Here is a 24355-nt window from a genome sequence, read left to right as displayed (position 1 = left end):
TCACATTGTACTTGTTTTCTAAAAGAGGCAGCCAAGGCACACGGAGAGTTTGAGGACGTGGTCCTGGGATGTGGAACTGAAGCCTGAACTAGAATCCAGGGCAATTATAAAGAGAAGGTAGTTTTATTATTAAAGTATTTGGGCTGGGGCGACTAGGTGTAAAATGTTCCCATATTTTTTGTATATATAAGTAACATAAGAGATTTAAACAGTCTTAGAGCTATAAATCACACAGCAAGACTTAAAGCGTGGGGGAATATTTTATAGAATTAAAATATTTAATTCTGTACCAAGCTGGTACCTCAAGGAACAGGTGATGATGCTGTATACCTACTGTGGAATAATTAATAGCATTAAATGCTGTACAGAACTTAGACCTTGAAACAAACCTCATTAAAAGGTACTTGATCTTTGTTTTAAACCTTTAAGTATCTCTTCTTTAAAAGTGATCAATGCATGTACTGGCTATTTTAGTTATCCCTCTATGAGATTCACACAACTTTGATCTAACTTTCTTTGATTTAACACTGCAATTAAGAAGATTTGGTTCAAAGTAAAAGCTCATTGGTTGATGTTTTACACTGATGTGATAATGTTTACACAGATGTGCTTTGAAATCTTGATTATGGTGGATTTGGGGGTCCTACCACAAGACAGACTGCAGTTATTTGAAAGGTGAAATAATGTGACATTTACCTGGTGCAACCTTTAGAACAGACTTAGCAGTGTACATTTCTAAAGTGATTTATCTGTTTATTGTTTTTAGCCAGTGTTTTTGTTTTATTTCATATCTATCAACAGTAAATCACTCATTTTAAGGATGCTTTTATAACTTGGCTGCACAAGGGTCAGTACTTAGGGCCCTCGTGATGAAAAGGTGTAACTTTACCTACTTTAAAGCACCTGCCAACTAATTAGCAAAAAATAAAACAAAACCCTTAGAGCAAATAAAATAAAGCAGTCACATGGATTCGTGCTCCCAGGTTTAGGCTTTTGCTGAGTAGACCATGAAACAAGACTGAAAAACTAATCTTTAGTGATTCCCTAAAAGTTTTTGCTCAGGGAGAGCATAAATCTGCCAAATGATTGATTCTCAATTCTTCTATCACTGAAAAAAGCTTTAATGGAAACAGCTTACATTAAACTAGCGGTCCAAAACCAAAGTGTGTAAGTTCAAATGGACATGTATCCAACTCCTTCACTTTAATGACTTTATTTTGCAAATACATATAGGACACTCTCACAATTTTTTTACCAGTAACTTTTCATTGTCTCAAAATGCACCAAGAATTAATACCGTTTTCCATTAGTTGTTTTTATGATGGGAAGTGAACCCCCAAAATCTAATCTTAAAGAAAATGCAACCAAGAAGGAAAGTGTTCTTAGGGTGGACCGGGGTCCCCAGAGGTCACTCATTTATGCCAATCTTACAGACATTCATTTTCCATTTGGGCGAGTGTGAGAGCGAAAACTATCTCTTTTCAGCCTATTTGGACTTACTCTCAATCCCTAGATTGAGGATTACATTATATTATATTATTATATTGATTAAAAGTGCATGACCTTAGCACACAATTCAGAACCTTTATATACATTAGATAGAAGACAATCTCGGTTGTATCGTGTGCTGAGTAACGATAAACATTAAAGAGAACCTGGGAAGGGGGGGGGGTATGTGTTTTTCTAACCTAACCCTGATTATGTAAAGAAAATCCCCCATCTAAATGATAAAAGGAAAGAGTAATGCTTCTACATTTTATTAGTGTTTTAAAATTAGCGAGTTAAACTGTCAAAAGCTTTGATTTTCCTTTCATGTGTGTCTGGGCAGGTCTAAGCCTCAGGTAACGCCCTTTTTTCCTTTCCCTCTCTTACCTTTCTTTGCACCTGTCCACTGCAGGCTCCCAGCAGCGCCCAAGAAGTCCAATTCTCCTCCTCTTCTCTCCTTTTCCTTTCCTACCCATCCCCCTTCCAGGCTCCCCTCCCTCCCCACTTCCCCTTCTATATACCTGCCAAGCCGAGCTCCTTTTAGCAGCCATCTATCACTGCAAAGGAGCTCACATCAAAGGCGGTTGCACAGCAGCAGCCGAGCAGCATCAAGGTTGTTCCAAAGACAACCGCAAAGAGGGGCCTTGACTGCGCCTTCCCGAAGTTGCCGGCCAGCTTTGGCCAAGTGTGGGAATGATTTTTGCGACCGCACGGATAGAGAACCGTCAAGGGCCCCTTTTGGTCACTTCCGAAGAGCAAAAACGTGTTGAGAGCAGGCCGGTTTAAGATTTCAAACAGAACCTCCCCAGCGCGCATGAAAGGACTTGATTAGCATATGTCAAGAGGACCTGCTTATATACTCGGTGTGTATGTACACAGGACTGATCTGATCAGTTTGCGGAGTGGGAGCCCCAGCCCCCAGCCCCCTGCCCCAGCACTGGCAGCCGCAGCTATAGATGTGTCTGCAAAGCCAGCAGCCGGCTCCCACCTACCCAAGGAGAGAAGATCGCTCCAAGACAGTGAGAGCTTCCCGGCTATCTCAGTGCAAAGTCCGTTCAGCGACCTCACGGGAGTAACCGGGCCTTAACTTTTTGCACTTGTTTCGCTGTAATTTTTCTTCATTCACCTCCCCATCCCCGCTACACTTTTTATTGGGGGTCTTTTGTTTTCCGGATACTCCGCCTCTCCCTCTGGCCCCACCATGGCTCCTTTAACCGAAGTCGGGGGCTTTCTGGGCGGCCTGGAGGGCTTGGGCCAGCAGGTGGGCTCGCACTTCCTGCTGCCTCCTGCCGGGGAGCGGCCACCTCTGCTGGGCGAGCGCCGGGGCGCGGCGGAGCGGGGCGCCCGCGGTGGGCCAGGGGCCGCGGAGCTGGCGCACCTGCACGGCATCCTGCGTCGCCGGCAGCTCTACTGCCGCACCGGCTTCCACCTGCAGATCCTGCCGGACGGCACCGTGCAGGGCACGCGGCAGGACCACAGCCTCTTCGGTACGTACCCGCGCCCCCACCCTGGCTCCTCTCCATCCCGTCCGCCTCCCTCCTCGCCTGCGTAGGGAGACAGGGCTGCGCGGAGCCGAGCCCCCGGACCCTTCGAGTGCCAGGTGCGGGCGGGGGCTGACGGGAGCCAGCTCAGCGAACCCGAGGACTCGTCCTCTCCCCGAGTTTAGGTGCGCTGCTCCGACACTGGGGGCGGGAGGAGAGGGGGTGGGGGCTCCGCACGCACTCGGCTTCCCAGCCCTCGCTGCAGCCTGGGATCTGGCTAGCGCTACTTACCTCTCAGGCAGGTTTTTAAATTTGTTTGTTTTGTTTTTGTTATAAAAAATCCCCAAATTATTTCCTCCTACTTCCTCTCAGGTTTTCCCCAGGATCGTGTACCGTTTTTTTTTTTTTTGGTTTGTTTTTTAAATCAACAAAAATTAGTACCAGGAAGCATCCCGCTTCTTCAAACATACCCCACAGTTATGCAGTTGATTATGCGTTCAGGGCTACTGCTCAGAGGCTCGCTCCTGCGTGGGATGCGGGCGCTTACGTGTCCACCTAGAGAAGTGAAGTGAGCACCTAAAGAGGTAACAGATGAACTTTCCGTGGGCACCGTCGGCACTGTCAGGCTCACCTGGCAGCAGTCCTGTACGCCCTTGAAGTCCTCTTGCGTGGGGGCGGGGGGGGGGGGGAGCGAGAGCGAGAGCGAGCGAGCGCCTGCCTGGCTACTGAGCATGCCCAGTCCTTCAGCCAAACTCTTCTAGAAATTGTGAAACCCGAAAGCAAAGATCTTGGTGTTGACCGCACGTAAGAGGAAATGGGGAAGCGAAAGAAGATATGGGTGGGAACACCCAGGGACAGGTTTCAGAATACCTCCAGCAGCGCCTGGGAACAGAAGGGGTTAAAGGAAAGAAACAAGCGAATGATTGTTAAGACACTGGACTGGGAAACCGTAAGGTCTCTGACTGCTCACTAGCCGTGTGGTTAGCAAATGCCCTCGCCAGTCTGAGCCTTGGTTTTCCTGACTGCACAATGATGGGGTTAAACAGGTGGTCGCTTTAAGACGCTTTCCGGTTCTGGCATCCCAGTATCTTTCCTCCACTGCAGAAGTTTTCATCATATTAGAGCTAATTGCCTAGCATTCTGAAAGGATGTTTGATCATCAAACCTGGGACACCATTGGAGGGATTCACTGGTGGCTCTTTTTTTTTTTTTTTTTTTTTTTAAATAAAGACACCATTTACTTGTCAGCAGCAAGAACGTGAAAGGGCTCAGTGTGGTGTCGGGTTTCCCTTCCCTTCCCTTCCCCAGCACTGTGGGATTCTTTGAGAGTCTCATCTCTAAATGGCCTTCTCTTATCTTGTCCTCATCTCCTTGTTTTACCCTCATTCCTCTTTGGCTTCTAGTACTCATTAAAACTTTGGAGAAGTGTAAATCTTGGGTTGAGTGGCGTTTGTCACTCTAGATGTAGGAATGAGCATGTGGTGGTCATTTGGTAGCACTCAAAGGCTTAGAAAATTAACTTTGTAAAACCCATATGTTTGCAGCTTCCACTGATCTTTGCCAAATTCCCATTGACGATGACTCAAGAGTGTCATGACCTAGTGGCCAACCTTGGGTCACTCTTGGAAAGTGGTTTCTAAATTAAAGAGGCCGAGATTCTGATTCTAAAGAACTTTGCTGACACCAGGTGGCTCAGTTGTCTCGCCTTAAAGAATTACTGCCCTTCATTCAGGACAGAGAAATCCTCCAGCTACCGGAAGATTTAGAAATGGACACAAACGGGTTAAGGCCTATTAGTAGAGCAGGTGGGCATTAAGCTTAGGAAATACTCAGGCTTCCCCCTGTGAAAACGTAGTCTTGGAAATTCTGCTTTTAAGGCACTTGAAATTCAACTGTAATCTCCCCAAGACAAGAGAGGCTTCTTCCACTTTGTGTCTCTTTATAAGACTGGCCCTATGAGGAGAGATCGGTAAATATTTGTAGATTTGATAACACTCATTAAACTGGCATTTCAATCCATTCCTTAAGAGATGAAGATTGCATATCAGAATTACTATCTTACGAGAACTTTTTTTTTTGCTAAAATTTTGTATAATTGTTTAGTTGTGGCCGAAATATGACTGAGACTGATTTTGGGCTGGTTTGTCACTCTATGGTGGGAGGCTACATATCAAAACAGAATATTTAGTGTCACACAAAGACTAGTTAACCCAGGTTAGTCTGGCAGCCTAAAGGAGTGCGCATACTCTGCAGTGCATTACAGTGCATCCTAGTGGCCGCCGATAGCTCAGACATCATCATTCACTGCAAAGGAGTGTAGGTAAGAAGAAAGCTTATGTTTAACGTGTACAATATTATAAGCTTCTTTCTCTGTTTGCCTTCTTTCCTAGTGTTTCAATGACTAATTATGAAATTATCTGTTTTTATATTCATTTCTGTGTCATTAAGAATTTTGAAAAACCTTAAGATTGGCTTTTGCAGATGCTAAAGTGAATTAACAATGTTTGATAATTTATGCTGATTTGGCCCTAATTAAATAAAAAGTTCAGAATGCTGGATTTGAAATTTTCAAAACCACATCAATGGACAGAAAGGTCCCAGTGAGGTTAAAATAATTTCCTATCAGAGTTAGCTCTGTGTTTCTAATAGAGTTCTCTGCACAGTAGTACAGTAGGAAGACTTCACCTAATACATAAACATGGAGTCATTACTTAAAAAAAAGAAAAAGCTTAGCTTGAGATCAAACATAGTTCTTTAAAGGCTTCCCCTTTATTCTCCCCTCTTCTCCATAGATTTGTCTGATGTGGTTGCATTGTGGGTTGACTCACCTGTTTATTATGATTTTTAAGAAGGCTGGCTTTGAAAATGATACCAGAAAGACAAAGTACCTCCAAGTCTTTTTATGGGACACTGGGCATTAGAAAATCTATCTAAAATCTGTGATTACTTCTTAAGGAAAGTTTTTCATGTCTACTCTTTGTGAAGGAATTAGCTTAGTTGCCACCTCATATTATAAATAAGAAAGACTTGTCAAATCTCATTTAAGAATCAAATGATTACAAATTACTATGTGGTATACTATTTCCTTGAGGAGAAAAAGGATCAGAATTAAAAAGTGTGGCTAAAATCCTTAAGGAGAACATAAAAACACATAACCCTGTTCCCATCAACACTATAAGCCTTTGCAAAATTATTTATACCTGGTTATATATGAAGTTTTAGATGTTATTTATTAAAGTTGAAATATTGAATATAATTATTCTAAGAATATATGTAATTTTTTGTCTTTCTACAGCTACTTTTTTTAAAAAAAGCATTATCTTAAGATGAGAATTAAAGTATGGGTGATTTTAGTTGTGCAGGAAAAATAAATACTTTATAAGATCTATTATATAATTAGTCTATATGCAAATGAACCATATATTCTTGTATTTGAAAACTGGTTCTATTGTACATCCTAATCAGTTAATCAGTTCCTGTTCTTTGAAAGACAGGAGCATCTTAATGTAAATCAGATCCTTAAAGAGAATTAAGTTACATGTGAGCCATAGTATCCTTTTCAATCTGAATTTAACATTCAATACAACTTCAAGTAATTATACATTTGTAAGTATATCCTGGATGAAATTCCATTAATACATCTACTTCTACCAACCATGATGTGCCTGATATTTTTATTTCTAATATGAATTATTCACTGATGAGCTTGGCAGTAAATTTAATTGCTGTTTACTCCCTACCTCCATATTTATCATTGTAATGGCCATCCTAAAAAGTCCCCACCTTCCTGCTATATCTTATCTTCTCTCTGCCTTAGGCTCTCAGTTAGGGACACTGACTCTTTCAAGCCACTTAGAGACTATTTAGTAGTGTATTGTTGCTCTCAGGTCCTTGATAGCTCTAGTGTTCTATGGGATCTTCTAATAGTTTGAAAGAGCTCATTTGAGTTCCTAAGCATCTACATTTGGAGCTTAAGAATTTACGTTTCTGCCAAAGAATTAATTAGGCTCTGGGCAGAACAGAGCCCTTCGTATTAGCAAATAGCTAGATTTTGTACTTTCCCTTGGACTTGGGAACATCACGTGTCCAAATAGAAACTTGCACAATAAATCAAGAAATGAGTTAAAAGCAAGAGTCAGGTTAAATGGTGCACATTTATACTGTTTGTAGAGCTTAAGAGGGGGCGAAGGGGCGAAGGAAGCAAGCTATTGAGGAAGGAAGTTCCAAGTACAGAAAGTATGTCTATATACTTTTCGAGCAGGGTCCAAGGGGAAGAACAAGACAAAAACATTAGTCCAAAGGTTAGAAAGAGAGTGTTGCAGAGGTAAGCATTAAGGCTTTCCTTTTTTTTTGGTATTTTAGTGTTTTAGGTGGAGAGTTTTGGATACTAGTTTACCTTCTGATGAATGAACATAATTCTAGAAAGTTATTGACAGAAAAATTGATTTTCATGCTAAATTCTTGGCATTTGGCTACCACATTTAATGAATTACAAAGTTCTTTTGTGTCTTTGAATTATAAAATTTAATTAAAAAAATCCTGTGACAGAAAACAGCACATTATATAATCCATAAGGTTTTGAAACGACTGTCTTGTCTTCAGGAAACAGTCTCCTGAAGTAGACACTTTGGATCAGGGTTCAGAAGTGCGGGTTCAGCTATGGGTTCTGGGAGTTACAAACGTCATGACCTTAGGCAAACCAGTAAGCCTTCTGAGCCTCAGCTTCTTCATATGTTTCTTTGTGTGTAAATAGCGATAATAATATTTCCAGCCCTATGTTAGGGGCCTGTTTTTCAGGACCAGATGAAAAATGTAAATAGAAGACTCTTATAAACTATAAAATATTAATGTGCCCATATAAAATATATTGCTTGCAGCTACAGAGAGATGGACTTGATTCATAGTGAGCAAAAAAACTGCATGGAAGAATAATTAATAGAACATGATTATAATTAACTACTGAAATCACAGTCAACTAGGAACACCTCTATTATATACTAACTTATGATAATAATAGCTCCCATTTGTAGAATGCCTAAATGTGTGTGTTTGTCCTTACCTTGCTCCTATAGGGAGGCATTTCACTCAATTTGCATATGAGGAAACTCAAGTTCAAATGACTTGCATAGTTCAAATTCAAACCCAGGTCCAGCCTGGTTTAAGGTTCCATACCCTTATCATTATACCATGATGAACTTTTTTTCTTTCTAGTTGTTTTCCCATCTATCAAGTAGGAGAATCTTCATAATAAAACAATTATATAGCACTTTTTAGTTTACAAAGAACTTTCATATACATCATTATATGTAGCAATATTGGTATACTGCTGCTTGGAAGATTTTCGTTGATAAGTACAAATCATTATTTTGTTTATAAATTTAGGGATCCTGGAATTCATCAGTGTGGCAGTGGGACTGGTCAGTATTCGAGGTGTGGACAGTGGCCTTTACCTGGGAATGAATGACAAAGGAGAACTCTATGGATCAGTATGTATTTTTAAAACATTATGTAATTCGTAAAACAATGACTATCCATTTTGTATCTACTAATAATGCATTTCTGAAGAAATATACACAAAATGCTCATGTACAAAATAAACACTTATATCACGATATGTTTCTATGTGTCTGGGAAATAGTGCATTATCTTAGTTTTATTTTCTAAACCCTAAAACCATACTGCTTATGGCTCACTACTTTCCCCTGGCCGTTATCTTGGGTCTTTGTGCTTTACTTCATATTTGGATCACTCCTACCAGAGACAGAGAAAATGAGAGCATTTTCTTTCTGCCATGTTAGATTCTCTTCACCTTTACATTCATTTAATGTAAACTTTCTCTACTCATTGTCTTCAATAGCCAAGTACACATCACTTACTTGCTGATCTTCGTACGCAGGAAGTGAATGAATGAAATCTTAGATTACCATAAGATGCAACAGATAATGGCAACCACACTTGTTTGACCACATATGCAGTCTTGATAATTATAACAGCCATGAGCTCATTCAGAGTTGTGTTGTGCATTTGTGGGTCTACTATAAATGTTTTTAAATATGGCGCTTAAAGGAAATTTTTCAGGTTAACATTTTACCAATATGAGAAGTATCTTTTTAGAACAACCCAAGAATTAGAGAAACAGGATAATATAAAACTCAATCTTCAGCAAAATATAGATTTTTCTCTTTCACTGGTAATATTTTTTATTTGTTCACAATTGCTGATACAATTTTAAGAAAAGTGGTAAAGTGTAATTATGTGCCATTCTCTCACCCATTTGCTCACATGAAATCCCTTCACAAAGTCAAAGTCTCTAACAATTTAACAAGACAATTTACTTTTTGTGATTAAGCTGATGGCACTGGCTGGTACCTTGTTTTCCTTAAAATATCAACTGAGACCACAATATACAGTTAGAATCTAAATATACACTTGAGAAAAATTGGTTATAGTATCTCAGTAAGTGGTATTCCATTTAATATCTGCCCTTGGTGAGGACAAGCCTTGCCCCTTCCAGACTTTCTGTCAGCTCAGAAGAAAGGGAAATACTACATTGTGTGATCATCCTAAGTGTAGCATTACAATTGATGGAGAAAACATTCCTTCTTCATTTATATGTTGGATTAAAAAAAATTAACTGTGGTCCAACCCTTAGAATAATATACAGTCCATTTTGAAGAGACAAGAAATCACTGGGCTTTTATGCCACGTTTACCAAGTAATAGCTTCCAGATCAAAGGTAATCATGGGGAATGTATCATCAAACAATTAATAACTGTATAAAGTGAAGATATATGGTTTGAAATGACGATTTACATTAGGTATTGGATGTTAGCAACATCTTGAAATGTTTCAAGATGTAGTAGAGACTTTCTGCACAGAACTTTGTCATCTAATGATGGAACAAGATAAACAGAAGGCCTGTCTGGTGGTGGTGGTAGTAGAAGGGAAATAAAATGGAGCATGAGAAAGTTCAGAATATTGTTTAAATATTTGAAAATAGAAAATAAAATTGAGAATTGACATTAAACAAAGTTACTTGAGCTGAACTGCTGGGAGAAAAAATTCCACATACATAAGAACTGAAAGCAAAATAAAGTAAAAATAATTTAATCTTTCTCCTTTCTTGCCAAGGATATAATTATAGGCAAAGAAATCAAAAGACAAAGTTGAGATTTTTCTAAAAAAATTCTCTCAAAGGCTTTTTTTAAAATGATAGTTATCTTCTCTCTTTTAGGAGAAACTGACTTCTGAATGCATCTTTAGGGAGCAATTTGAAGAGAACTGGTATAATACCTACTCATCCAACATATATAAACATGGAGACACCGGCCGCAGGTATTTTGTGGCACTTAATAAAGACGGAACCCCAAGGGATGGCGCCAGGTCTAAAAGACATCAGAAATTTACACATTTCCTGCCCAGACCAGTGGATCCAGAAAGAGTGCCTGCATTGTATAAGGACATCCTGATATACACTTGAAGTGTGATAGTTTCTTTACTGAAGAACCAAACTACAACCATTCTTTCTTATGAAAGTTCCCACGGTAAGATAATAACCCAGGAAGACATTCAGAATGGTACAGAGCCTATTTTCCACTGGGAGACTGAATTTGGAAAGAATATTGAAATCAAACAAACAAACAAACAAACAAACAAACAAACATATTTTGACTTGCTGTAGATCAAGATCTCTCTTTATCGGTGGATTAGGTTCTCCTAGAGGCACTGGCTTGGTCCTTACCCATAGATGGAAGCGGAAAACCTGTTACACTGTGGATGATGGGAACCCCACCTAGTTTGCTGCTCTGGTGCTTCACCTCTCTGGAATATGTTTACTTTAAAAGTGACATTAAAAACGGATGCTTCATGTTGAAGAAATGGACCAACACAGATGGCCAGGATTACTGCTCATCTACATTAAGGACCTTGAAGGATATTGCAGGTTATGGCATTCTGTGTAAAAAACCTGGGTGAAATGTGGACCATGAAACATGCCACACCAAGACGGGACATTTTTTTTAAAGGATGGACCTATTTATACATTCTCAATTTGCAAATATTTATTATATATTTATTTATTGAAGAGTTTATTTTTTACTGCTATATGAAGATGTTACAAAGAGGAAAAAAACAACAAAAGTCCCTTTATAGTGCCATTATTTTGTTGTGGTGTCTTTGTCTGTAAAGAAGACATCTTTATTACAATAATTAAAGATAGAATAAGATCTTGAGTTTCTTTTTAAAAATAAAGTATAGCATAGATTATATTTTTTGCAGTCAATTGCCTTCTAAATGTAACATCGGTTCCTTTGACCTAGAAAAATGCTTTGTCAATTTGTATTGAATTCAACACACATTCAAAAGGGAATTAAACATTTTTATATTATGTTTTGGCTTCATTCCTTTTCAGGTCAAAGTTTTTCTACTAGTATAACACAATTTTTTCAATGACAAAATTTTAACTTTCCTAGAGAAAACCTCCAGTACTTAGAGAATGTCTAATGTTGAAAATCATCAATTATGGGCAGCTCACACATTTTTTTTTGATTTGGTGTGAAAAGACCATTTCTTTTAGCCATTATGATCACAGAAAGAATGAGTCTTAGTGCCACCACTGTAACAATGGTAAGGCTCCATCTACTTATCTGAGTCTGGTATCTTTTCCATTCTATCTCCTAGTCAGTCATTTATCCAGGAAATACCCGTTATAGCCTGCTATCCAGAAGACACTCTTTGGCGCAATTTGGTGATCAAGAGAGAGGTGGGCCCTGCATCATGGAGCTTAACGTCTAGCGGGGAAGCAGATGGTAAACGACCTAGTCCATCCTGTAGTTGTGAATTGTGACATGCTCTATGAGGAAAATAAGGTTCAGACACAGAAAAAAGAGAACACATTTTGATGGGATGAGTCAGGGAAGGTTTCTCTGGAGACGTGACATTTTTGATGGGCCCTAAACAGTAACAATGAGCCAGCCGGGTGAGGAGGGGAATGAGAGCCTTACAGGAAGAGGACACGGTGTGTCTGGAGGCCCGACGGTGAGGAAGGGCTTTGTGGCTGGAACTCGGTGGTCAGTTGACAGAGGAGTTGAGGAAGCTATGCAGATACAAACCCTGTAGGTCCCATGTCTGAGGTTTATTGTCTTCTGTCCCACGGTTGTCAATGTCACCACTACCCTGAGACAAGCAATCATTGTGGGGCTGTGGTAATGATAACTGTGGCAGCGGCCACCAGTTCCCAACCTGGGAAAACACAGATTGCTGGGCCCCAGCAGAGTTTCTTGTGTGTATATCTGGGGTGAGACCTAAAATTTTGCTTTTTTTAAAAAAAAATTAAATGTATCAGGATGACATTGGTTAATAAAATTATACGGGTTTTGGGAGTACAGGTCTATAGGACATAATTTGTACATTGTGTTGTGTGTTCAACATCCCAAGTCAAGTTTCCTTCCATCCCCATTTATCCCCCCTTTACCTTCTCCTATCTCCCCCGACCCCAGATTTTGCATTTTTAACACGTTTCCAGGGAATAATGATGCAGCTGGCCCGGGGACCACACTTTGAGAACCACTAGTCTAGAGCAGTGTTTCTCAAACTTTAAAGTGCCCACAAAATCACCGGAGGGATCTCATTAAAGGAAACAGGTGAGGGAATATCAGGCCATGGACCGCACTTTGAATAGCAAGACTGGCTGTTGTCTGAATGCTCTGAAGCTACTCCTATTTGCTCACCCTCTAATTGCTTAAGTAAATTAGTGGTGGCATGTGGGGTGAGCACAGAAGTTGAACATGCAACTTTGATAAAGCTATGTGGGAACATGTGTGCGTTGTGTGTGTTCACCCGAGTGTGTTCAGGGTAAGAGAGAGAAAAATGTGTCAACTCAAAACCTTTGGTTTTATACATGTAAAAAACAGTAAAGATGGTTTACGAATCTTCAGAATAAAGTGATTCCTACTTTTATTACTGCTTGAGAATATATCCCTATGGTAGGACAATAAAGACACAATTCTGTCCAAATGAAGGCAAAATTAGATTGGTGACCAAAGTTAACAGGGATCTAAAAGAATGTGTTTGCTCCATCAGTGACCACGGCTTACTAAAAGATTGATTTAATGTTCATCTCTATCTCAGATTAGTCGAACCAGGGAGTTAAGGGAGTAAGTGGTACATGGGGTTACTCCCAGTTTCTTCAACATCCTTACTATGTACTTGGGTAGGCTCCTGCTGCACCTTGGTGCTATTTCATATTTGCTGTTGTGATATGCGGTTGTACTAGAGGCTCCTTCCTGTCATGCCCAATTGTTGGGTCCTACTCTTTAACCTTCTGAAGGCTCTTTCCATCCCTAGAATTGCAATGAATCCCTTGCAAGGACCCAGTCAGTGAAAGGAGATACCACTGCAGGAAACCTTCTTTGGTCCTCTGCATCCAGCAACATCAGCTACTTTTTTCTCCATATCCTTCAGTAATCAAAATAATTTCCCTGCTTAGATTCTAATTTCCCAGAATTAATGTTATTTTTGATCCCTAAGATTCTTGAACATTATCCTTTGTTCCAAATGGGTATTTCCAGGCAGATCTAACGTTTTATGGACCTGCCTGCAGGTTGAGGACTTTGGGGCAATTTGTCCTCCCCTTTGAAAGACTGGGCCTGAGCTTGAGACTTTAGGGCCTGGCTTCTGAAATTAAGGGAGATCAGAAGAAATCAAAGGAAATACTTTGGAAGTTGTTCTTTGTTTTTCATGTGCAGGGTGTTTATCCTTAAGATTTACAAAGTCCTTGTCTCAGTGTTCCCTCTCTTGGCTCAGCTCCCGGTGATTCTGAAGTGGCTTGTTGCTATTGGTGTGGAGGGCTTGCCAAGGTTGTTGCTATGGCCGCAGTGCCAGCGAGTTGAGCTGATTCTTGTGTCCTATTGATCTCTGCTGAATCTTAGCACCTTGCCAGCATTCCTTCTATGGACTGGGGGACGTCATCCCAAATCTAAGGATCCTTTGTCTCAGCCCACAGAGAAGTTGCCGCACAGACCGCAGGCCCCGTCCGAATCCAAATCCTCCCATTAGCCAGTTCTCCCGCAACTTCCCACGAAATTCAAGCTTCCGTGAAAAGCTCTTGGGAGGTAGCAACAGAACCCTTTGGAAGAGACCTAAGATGCCCATTAGTTTGCATCTCAGCATAAAGGTAATCATCTGGGTCTTGGGGCTCACCTATCCCGTTGTTCAGGACGGTAGCTATTGCAAGCTTTTCGCATCTAACCTGCTGGACCCCCTGCTTCTCAGAGTCCCGTGGCCCAGGTTGTCCCACCACTCCTTGCGAATCAGCTCACCCTGGCTCCCATGCCTTCTGCAACAGAAACAAAGCATTCACTTCAAGGAGGCTCCCAAATTCCCCCTTCACATATTGTATTCACTACCTCTCATCTTATGGTGTTAAAATATACATAAAATTTACCTTCTTAAAACATGAGAAGTGCACAGTTCTATGGCATTAAGTACACTGACATTGCTGTGCAGCCGTCACCATCATTTCTCTCCGGAACTTTTTCATCTTCCTCAACCGAAACTCTGACCCAATAAACACTAACCCCTCATTCCCCTCTCCTCCCAGCTCCTGGCAGCAACCATTTTACTTTCTCTTTCTATGACTTTGACTGGGAACCTTACGTTAGTGGAGCTTAGAGGATAGATGTTTACGGGGCCGTGCCCTTGGGATGAGCACCTGTGGAGGAAAAGGCAAGGAAGTAAGGTTGGGCAGGGGAAGTTGAGCTCTGATGCATCTGTGATGTTGGACTTGGCCATCCGGATTGAGCTCTGGAGCTAAAAGGGTCCTAACTCATTGGGATGAGTTGGCTGAAACTTTTGACTGATGCTTGGATCGGTTGCTGGACGTGCACCTCCACAAGGAGTGTGCTTCTCAGCAGCTGAGGCAATCCTCAAGGGGCTGACAGCGCCTGGGCATTTGGAGCCATAAACCCTTCCTTGCAAAGGTGTGTAGACAGTGAATCCCCATCTCCATAACCATCCACCCATCATTGCTTAGATCCACATTTTCATGAACACGATATGACTGCCATATCCCTTCATCTTGGGCTTACTCTCATGCCTACTCTGCTGTACTAAAATCCTGTACAGGTAGAACAAGCCCCTGGATAGTGATGCTGGCTGACATGTTGTGGGCAGTGAAGGCAGTTTGTATGCAGAAAGGCTATCCTATCTGATTCAATCACAGGAATTCTCAGGGTAGAAGTGTCTCAGGGTAGACAACTTGCCATAGCGTATATAGTCTCCTTGAGAAATGGTACCATATATGGGCACAGCATTGTTCTCCACTGATGGCAGTTGGACATTCAGAGGCAGTGGTAGCTAGATTCAATATGGAAAGTGCTGGGCTGATGCTTAACTTCTATCTCTGCCATCATTTCTGCTTTTTAATGTCCATTGTGCCAGCATTTGAATGGCCAATGACAGCTGGCTGTCATCAACTGGTTTAGCCCTTCTATCTACTTGGTTGTTTAGTACTTCTTCCATGGTGGGAGCTGTTGGATTGGTATTAACTTAACACAAAGATCTTCATGCTTTATACACACTTCCATTTATTCATATATATTCCCTTCTGCCAGGCATCTTTGTCCCGAAACTTAATCTTTCTTCTTCTAGGATTTTGATCAACTAATGAGACTATCTATAAATCCTTATATGTTCTGATCTCAGACCACTTCTTTTACATGCAAAGTAGATGACCAGATGCACTGTCAAAGATTATGCCAAACTGGAAGATTTTCCCTGAGTTAGACTTTAGTTTTTTGCACCTACATACTGTAGATACACATCTACATACTTGCCTGTAAACCAAATGTGGGCATTTTCATGCTTCATCAGCTAGTCCTCACACATGCCTCTTCCGGACCATGGGAGTGAGCTGAGGAAGAGGTGTTGGTACAGCCATGGGGGATGAAAGGAGTCTGGGATATTTGAACTGATGAGTCAGGCAGAATTCTGCTCATATAGGAAATTCTAGCCATATGGTCACTTAGTATCTCACAGTCAGACTTTTGGCTTGTACCATGGCTCAGTGCCATGATAAGAGTTGCCATTCAAAGGACTCTCTATTCTCTATTGCAATGTATTCTCAACTGTATGTCCTTGCTCCAGTATCCCAGGGACCTATGTTGTGATTGTGCCAGTGTGACTTCTCATACATCCGCATAGTGTCTTTTCTCACCCCTGAACCCTGTAACACAAGAGAGTCTATTGGCTCAAGTGGCAAGGTACAGTTTGAACCTGATCATAGGCAGTCCTGGAATCTCTTGCTTGCTTAGTGGCAACTTTGCTTTGGTTCAATTTTAGCTCTCTTACTTTTTTAAGCACCACTTCCAAGGGCTGTGAGCAAGAATCTGAGCAAAATGCCTTCACAGTACAGCAGCTCCAGCTGCACTGTCAGGGGAGATGCCTGGAAGAGGTTCTAGGGAAGGCCTTTCTACTCAGTGGCTCCTGGGGATGCTCTCTGTCGCCCTCAACACTTCAGAAATGGTTATAACTATAACAAACATCCTGGTGATGGTGATGGTGGTGGTGCTGGTGGTGCTGGTGGTGGTGGTGATTGATAGTGATGGTAGTGGCAGTGGTGATGGTGGTAGTGGTGGTGAGGGTGGTAATGGTGATGGTAGTGGTGCTGCTGCTGCTGGTGGTGGTGGTGGTGGTGGTGGTGGTGATGGTAGTGGAGGTGATGATGGTGATAGTAGTGGTGGTGATGGTGGTGGTGGTGAATGGTAATGGTAATGGTAGTGTTGTTGTTGTTGGTGGTGATGGTGATGTGTATATGTGTTTAATAGCAGAGAAGAGTATAGAAAGAGAGAGTAAAAGGGTGGCAGAAAATCCTCCAAATTAGCTCTTTATTCAAACTAAGAATTTATAATGAGTTACTCTTTTATATTTCTACTTCTCAGAGGGGCAAGAAGAACCCAGATCTTCAGTATACCAGTTCAATACACTACACAGTAATAAATATAAAGTAGAAATATAAAAATGGCAAAACATAGTTACTATTACCTTACCTTATGAGAAGAGGAAAATATGGACTATTTGTTTAGTCTAAGAGCAAAAAAATTAGAATTTTTATAGTTTGAAGCTATCTTAGCTCTCATCTTCAATCTCTCCATTTTGCAAGTAAGGAGAATCTTCTATCACACTGACTCTCTTCAATAAAGCCATGGAACAGTTTGTTGTTTACAAGTTAGCAAATGTATCCACATGCGTTTATAAGTTTCTTTTATGATTTTGGGCAGCACTGATGAAATTAGCATGTTTTGATCTTTGTGCAAGTTGTTCAGAAAGAACTTAAAAGAAATATTTAGGAAAATCCAAGTGCTGAAACATTTAAGATATGCTTTGTGGTCTCAGTTTTGTGTGATTGTCAGCCAGAAAGTTTTCTGATTAAGATGGCTTGCCAGTTCCCTGACAAATACGTTATTTATTATACTAATGGGGATTTCCTATTTGAAATGGTAAAGACAAAATGTTACTGATATTTTTCCCTCAAAATAATCAACATAGAGCAATTGAAGCATTCTAATAAGTTAAAATCAAGGACAAGACAGAGTCCATAAAGACATATAGGTAATTTATTGGTATATACATATCAAAATAAGCTAGAGTTCATTGGATTGGAGATTTCTCCCTCATTATTGAGAGTAAATTTTGAAGCTTGATGTTACTGAATTTATATTTCCTCTCCTTTCTTGGATCCAACATTTTGCAAGAATGAAATCACTTTTAGCAAGGACTGGAGTTTGTTGAGTTAAAATGGTATTTAGCCTGGCTGGCATAGCTCAGTGGATTGAGCACGGGCTGGGAACCAAAGTGTCCCAGGTTCGATTCCCAGCCAGGGTACATTCCTGGGTTGCAGGCCATGACCCCCAGCAACCGCACATTGATGTTTCTCTCTCTCTCTCTCTCTCTCTCCCTCCCTTCCCTCTCTAAAAATAAAAAAAAAATGGTATTTAGAATCCCATCGTAATATGCACACATTTTAGAGTTTAATTATTTCCCCAGAATTTTAAAGAAACTTTGCAAACTTGTGTTTGTGTATTTGTATTTGTTTACAGCAGTTCCAAGAATGGGAGATGGGTCCCAAGCAGCCAGTAAAAATATACACAGGTAGGAAAATTAACAAATACTCTAAATCACACATCCTATCTACCAGGAAGCAAAAGTATGAAATAAATGTTAACAATGACACCTTTGTTGTTTGTTTGTAAAATTAAAATAAATTTTAAAATTATAAAATGTGATACGTGCTATGATGAAGAGAATAAGGTGCTGTAAGAAAGAGCACAGGTCATTGCCTTTAGTTGAGACAATCCTAAAAAGTCTTTCTGGAGGATGAATAGGGGTCAGACAAAGAATTTGTGCAGGTCATGTGTGGGGGGCAGGGTGTGCATGGACAGCGGTACAGGCAGTCCGAGGAACAGCGCGGAGAGGGTCGTGGAGCTGGGAAAGAGTACGCAAGGAACTAGAAGGCCAAGATGGCCACGGTACAGTCAGGACAAGCAGAGCGTGAGAGGAGAGTGAAGAGACTGGCACGGATGGACCACATCCACACCCACAAGGCGGGGCCTTCGGGCCACGCTGAGTTGTTTGAATCTTGTTTTGGTATAATAGGAAGTCATGAAAAGATTGCAGTTGAGTAGCAGAGGGACACGATTTCATCTATATCTCTAAAAGATAACACTGGTTACAATACGGACATCACAGTGCATTCGGGGTGAGAGTGGAGGAAGAGACACATTGTTAGGAGACAATGGTATTAGTCTAGGTGAGAGTTAGAATGCCTTGGACTGAGGTGTTGGCAATGAAAGTGAAGGGGAATGGATAAATGTAGGGTATTTTGAGGTTAGAATCACAGAGTCTTAGTAATATATTAAATGTGGGGATAGGAGAAAAATATGTCAAGATGTGCCCAGATTTTTGGCCTGAGCAAATGAGTGGGTCAGTGGGGGATGATAGTCTCATTAAAATGATGTGAGTGTGGAGGAGAAACAAAACAAAACTTCAGTTCTGGCATTGTTAGGTTTGTGATGCCAGTGAGCTGATCAAGCGAATAGGTCAAGCAAGCAATGCAGCAGCTGGGTCTGGAAGCGTGGGCTAGAGCTGTAACTTCGGGGTTCCTGGCGTGTAGAGAGCAGAGAGAACAAAGTGAAAGTGTCGAGGCACCCCAGGTCAAGCGGAAGAGAAGGGCCATCTACAGAGGAAGGCAGGAAGTGCTCTCCTGCTGTACGCCAAGCACCGTGCAACGTTCGTCTGTATACTATTTCAGCTAAGCCTCCAACAACCCCATGAGGCATAATTACTCTTATTTTTCAAACAAGTTAAGACAGAGAAATTGATTGTGTCCCAGGTCCCCATAGAGTAAGTGGGAGAAACAATGACTTACCCAATCCGTTAGAATTGTTCACTCCCTACAGAACAGGACACACTTTCTGCTGCCTCGGTTGAAGGGATATTTTACCCTGTGCTCGCCTACACTTGCCTCTCTTCTCCCTTGCTCAGACCTGCCTTTTTGATTCTACTGGCATTCAGCCAACTATTACACATGAAGATTAAATATGTTGATTTTACCAGGCCAACCCTGCTAAAATGATAAGCATTCCCTGACAATATTGGGGGATGGGGTTGGGTTATTTGAAGGCTGACCATAATAAGTAGCATTAATTAAAAGGCTTTTTTTTTTATCATGCAACTTTACATTAAGACTAAAGGAATGGAATCCGCTGTATATTTAGAACATAGAATCAAAGAATATTATATAAAATTACACAACTCTGCCACAGAGCCTGATTTTGATTGAATATTTAAATTTTCTTTTTGAAAATATGCGAATGCCTCGTGTTTTTGAAGATGTGGAGTATACAATTAGGGTGAAATGATCTCTGCTAGGAAGCAGATAATCACGCGTTGATTAAAGGCTCTAGTATTCCAGGACCTGGGCACTTTTTTGAACCTGTTTCCTCATCAGTAAAATGGACACAGAACGGCTCTGCTTTCAAGATTCAAATGTAAATGAAAGAAAGCAAAACCAATACCTACAAGCAATACTTGAATACCTATTGTGTTTTAGGTACTGTGGTCACCTGGGTTACTACAGATGGTGGAAAAATGCTTGAATATATGAAATCATGTAAGTGGATGAGAAGTACTGCAAAAAACACACGTGAAATGTCCTATAAGAGTACACGAAGGTGGCTGTGGTGGGAAATGAAGCTGGAATAGTAAGTTGGAGAGAAAGTAGGAGGCCATTAAAGATTAAAGATACTAAGGAGTTTCACAGTGGTTCAAGCAATGTGATTATTGAAAGTTTCTAAATATAGGAATGGTATGATTATATGTGAATGTAATAAAGGTAGTGGTTCTAGATAAATTGGGACGGGACATACAGGAATTAGGGAGATTAGTTGTCTTGCAACTTCCAAACTCCAGAAGAGACTTAGGTGGAGCCATCAACACGGAGAGGAGGGAGTAATGTTTCCGTTCGTCACTGCTGCCTGATGAGCCACCTCAAACTGAATGGCTGCAGCACGTCATCTCTGTGTGTTGTGATCAGTATAGGGGTTGGCGGGATGGTTTCATTTCTGGTCTTGTGGGGGAACAATCTTGTGGCTGCCACCTGATCACAGCTGGAAACCCTGCATGGCTCAGGGTAGACTCACTCATCTGCCCGGGTGTTGGTGCTGACAGTGGGCTAAGGCATCTCTCCCTCTCCCTCATGGCCTCTCTCCTCGAGGCAAGACTGCCTTCGTTACATCATTGGGTCTCAGGGCAGAGCTCCAGGAGGACAAGTCACAAAATACGAATGCTTATTAAGCCCCTAATCTATGTCACATTTGCTAATGTACAACTGGCCAGATGAAATTGCAAGGCCAAATCCAGTTCAGGTGAGAGGAGTGGCACACAATTTGTGTCCATTTTTAATCTTGCACAAATAGTTGGAGGAATTTGGGAGGCACAATGGAGGGTATTTGGGAGAAGTGAGATGTGGGGGGTAGAAATAGGGAAGATCAAGAATGACTCACGTGCACAGTCAACAGTGGTGCCTTAATTGACACGGAGACTAGAATGGGAGGATTCACTGGGAAGTAGCCAGGATGATCGGATTTGAGTATTTTGGGAGATGTTGAATTCATGCCTATGGGGCATGCTAATGGAGGACTCAGTAAGAATGTGGAAATCAAGACTGGCACGTAGATGAACTTTCCAGGAAAGGAACAGAGATTTGGGAATCATGGGCTTATAAGTGAGGCTTAGATTTCCTAATAATGAAAGGTGAAATGGAGAGTGGGTCAAGGATGAAGTTCAGGGAAATAAATACTAATATTAAAAAGGTAAGCTGCAGAAACATTTAGCAAATGAAACTGAGGAATTGAGGTCAAAGAATAAGGAAGATATTCAGAGAAAGAATCATGACAAAGACAAACCTATAGAAATATAAGGTAAATTATTTTAAAAAACCACACCACATATGCTACACAATACATAATCCATACCTACTGATAAAGAGATTTACATTTACTGCTAAGTCTGTCCTTAAGATTTTCTTTGTATCAAAGATTTGTATTAGCCTGAAGGTTTTTTTCATTCAAAGAGAAAAATTGAAAGGGTAGATACACTTTCAGATACAAATTCATAACTGAGCATTTCATAATGAAATAGAAAGTTAAAAGTGGTTTAAAATACCTGGAAACGTCACCTGGAAAGTGACAGGGACCAGCCTGAGAAGAAACGGTGTGTGAATCATCACCACTCTTCGGACCGCACACAGCTGCAGCACAGAACTGCTTCCGAGTCTCATCGACTCACAGTGATGGAAAATTCAGAGACAGTGGATGTCGCTGAACAGCTCACTGGTGGGTAGAGGATAGAAAACTGCTTCAAAAATGTTTTTCTATTGTTTTTGTGGCACTTTGTTACAGCAGGCCAAAGGAAGCTAGTACATCACCTCAGGGGTTGTTTTGAGGATTAAATGATTTTATGTCTACAAATTATCCCGATTAGAGTCTGTGGCATGGTAAGCCTTTAACATAGTGATTTTAATTGTCATCATACTGAATTATGATAAACTTTTTACTTGTTTGTGTACTGTAAAAGAGACTCCAAGTTATTCTCCTCTTCTTTGTTAATGAGATCCCAAATTTTAGCCAGGCATGTTACTCCTCTTTCAAAAGACCAATATCGATCAGTTAGAACTAATCAATATTTTCTCCTTGGTCCTTATTTTATTTTACTCTGTTTTTCCACATTTCCCTTAAGGAATATCATTCCTGTAATTGCTAGATGTTAAATCAGCAAAGAAAAAGTTGCAGCTTCTGCAATAAAACAGACCTTAGAGGAGATGGTAGGCTGCTGTGTAGTTGTATTTTTAGGCACATATTTAAATTGATATCACCATCTATGTGCTATGCCATTCTCAGAGACACCTCGATGATGACCTCAAATCTAAAATTAATTTGGCCTGACATAAAAATCCCAGTGCCCTTCAAATCACAAAAGTTTCTGGAGAATCCTTTTACATATAAGATTTCAAATTCTTCATATATTTTTCATCAGAAACTCAGGAAACAAAGGAACTTCTTTTGGAAAATCCTTGCAACTCAAAACAAGAACATTTTACGTGCATACTGCTAGACCCCACAGGCTGTTTCGCTGTTTTAAAGACACATTTGAGAAAGAAATTAGCCTGAGTACCAATGTCAAGGAATGTTTTTGTGTAGTGATGAAATGCGGTGATTACAGGTTGGATTATTGCCTTGTCAATTAAGAAGCCATCAAAGACGGAACGATGGACTAGTGCCTTCCATCACAACATCCTAACAGAGCTCTATGTAAGGCAAACCACTTGTTGGGCGAACCACCTTCCGTTTGTCCATATATGCGCCTCGCACAGAGGAAACTTCTCGCAGGGAGCCTGAGAGGGCACAGACAGAAAACAAAACTGAAAGACGAGAAATTGAAACTAGGATATGGATGGGAAAGGTAATAAAAAGGGGAGGAGTGTTAACCTCCTAGAGAAACTCTATTGTTCTAACCCCAGAAAGTCATCAATTCAGAGACTCAACTTGTCCCAGACCCGAAGGGTCAAGGAAATCCAAATCTTCTTTGGGTTACCAGATCCTGTGGGGCAACCTAAAATTCCCGAGTAACACAGGCTGTCTGAAAAATCCGACCAGCCATCCTTCCACACGAGTAGGTTACTCCACATCTCCTGTTGCAACAACGCAATTGAAAGAGATGGGGCACTCCCTGGGAGTAATGTGAGGATGGGGAGGAGGAGGCAGAGCCAGTGGGTCCAAACAGCTTCAGTCCCATCAAAGGCGCGCTCTCATTCCCCCATGTGTTCCAAATAATGCATGGCATGGCCAGTCTTATAACAAATGTGGATTAAAGTGGTTTAACAAATAATTTACATCGAGGGGACTGTTTACGTGTAAAACGTCTTTGAAGTTTTTTTTATATATCAATGCTAATAAATTACATACCAAGTATTAGTTACTTGGTGCTGTTAACCAGGGGAAGTAAACAAGCAAGAAACCTCTGAGATCGCTAAAGAGGGACTCATGGAGAAAGAAAAAGGAATAAAGGAGCTTTTTCTGCTTTTTAGGTGTTTATTTCAGCAGAAAGGCTGTAGACCAGCAGTCAAGAGAAAACACACATAACATACAAGGCCTAAATATGGTTTAGATATAACTCGAGGTGGGGGAAATTTTATTAAAAAGCTAGTAGGCCTTTGATCAGTAGGGAGACACTTTTGGGCTATAGGAGATGCCACATGTATCATTATTTACGCTTGCAAGCATTGCAATATCATTCATGTAGGAGGCTGTGTTTAAAATAGTTATACTGATAAAGGGTACAAATGTGAGCATGTTGCTATTTCCGTTTTCCTCTTTCAACATCTTGACCCTTTCCATGCAGTATCAAGGTGCTGAGCTGTTAAGAAAGCTTTGCCTGACCATGGACATGAGCACAACCTAGCAGTCACGGCTATGGATATTAATTAACCCACACCCAGAAGAGAGCATTAGTTGTGACATCTTGAACCAGGTTTGTGGGCAACTCTGCAAGAGGGTAGGCCCCAGGGCCCGGTGCAAAAAGCAGGAAAGGCTGCAGTAGAGGAAGTTTGGGGGGTGGTACCAAGCCCCCCGACTCACTCTCTTGCTTGCGTCCTGTGCTTGTTTTTACATCCTCAGTTCTTTGGTTTTTACCTTTGCAGGCTTGGAAAGTCAGGCGACTGACTGGAAGAAGCATTGGAGACAGGATGAGGATTTGGATTTCTGTGCGGACAAAAGCAGAGGCAGCTCCACCGGGGAAAGGACTCCATCGCTGTTGCTTTAGTCTCATTGGAGGAC

At 41.0% G+C, this 24355-nt stretch overlaps 1 protein-coding gene across 1 annotated transcript; it reads left to right on the top strand.

Annotated features, from left to right (window-relative positions):
• Positions 1 to 1949: 1949 nt before the first annotated feature.
• On the top strand, positions 1950 to 11225 carry FGF20 (fibroblast growth factor 20). Its single transcript, XM_028527042.2, has 3 exons — positions 1950 to 2972; positions 8349 to 8452; positions 10201 to 11225. The coding sequence occupies exons 1-3, from the start codon at positions 2687 to 2689 to the stop codon at positions 10444 to 10446; spliced, it is 636 nt and encodes a 211-aa protein (XP_028382843.1). The 5' UTR covers positions 1950 to 2686; the 3' UTR covers positions 10447 to 11225.
• Positions 11226 to 24355: the final 13130 nt, after the last annotated feature.

This window comes from Phyllostomus discolor, chromosome 11, assembly GCF_004126475.2.
Source record: "Phyllostomus discolor isolate MPI-MPIP mPhyDis1 chromosome 11, mPhyDis1.pri.v3, whole genome shotgun sequence".
Lineage (NCBI taxonomy): Eukaryota > Metazoa > Chordata > Mammalia > Chiroptera > Phyllostomidae > Phyllostomus > Phyllostomus discolor.
This window is presented reverse-complemented; position numbering and strand designations above follow the sequence as displayed.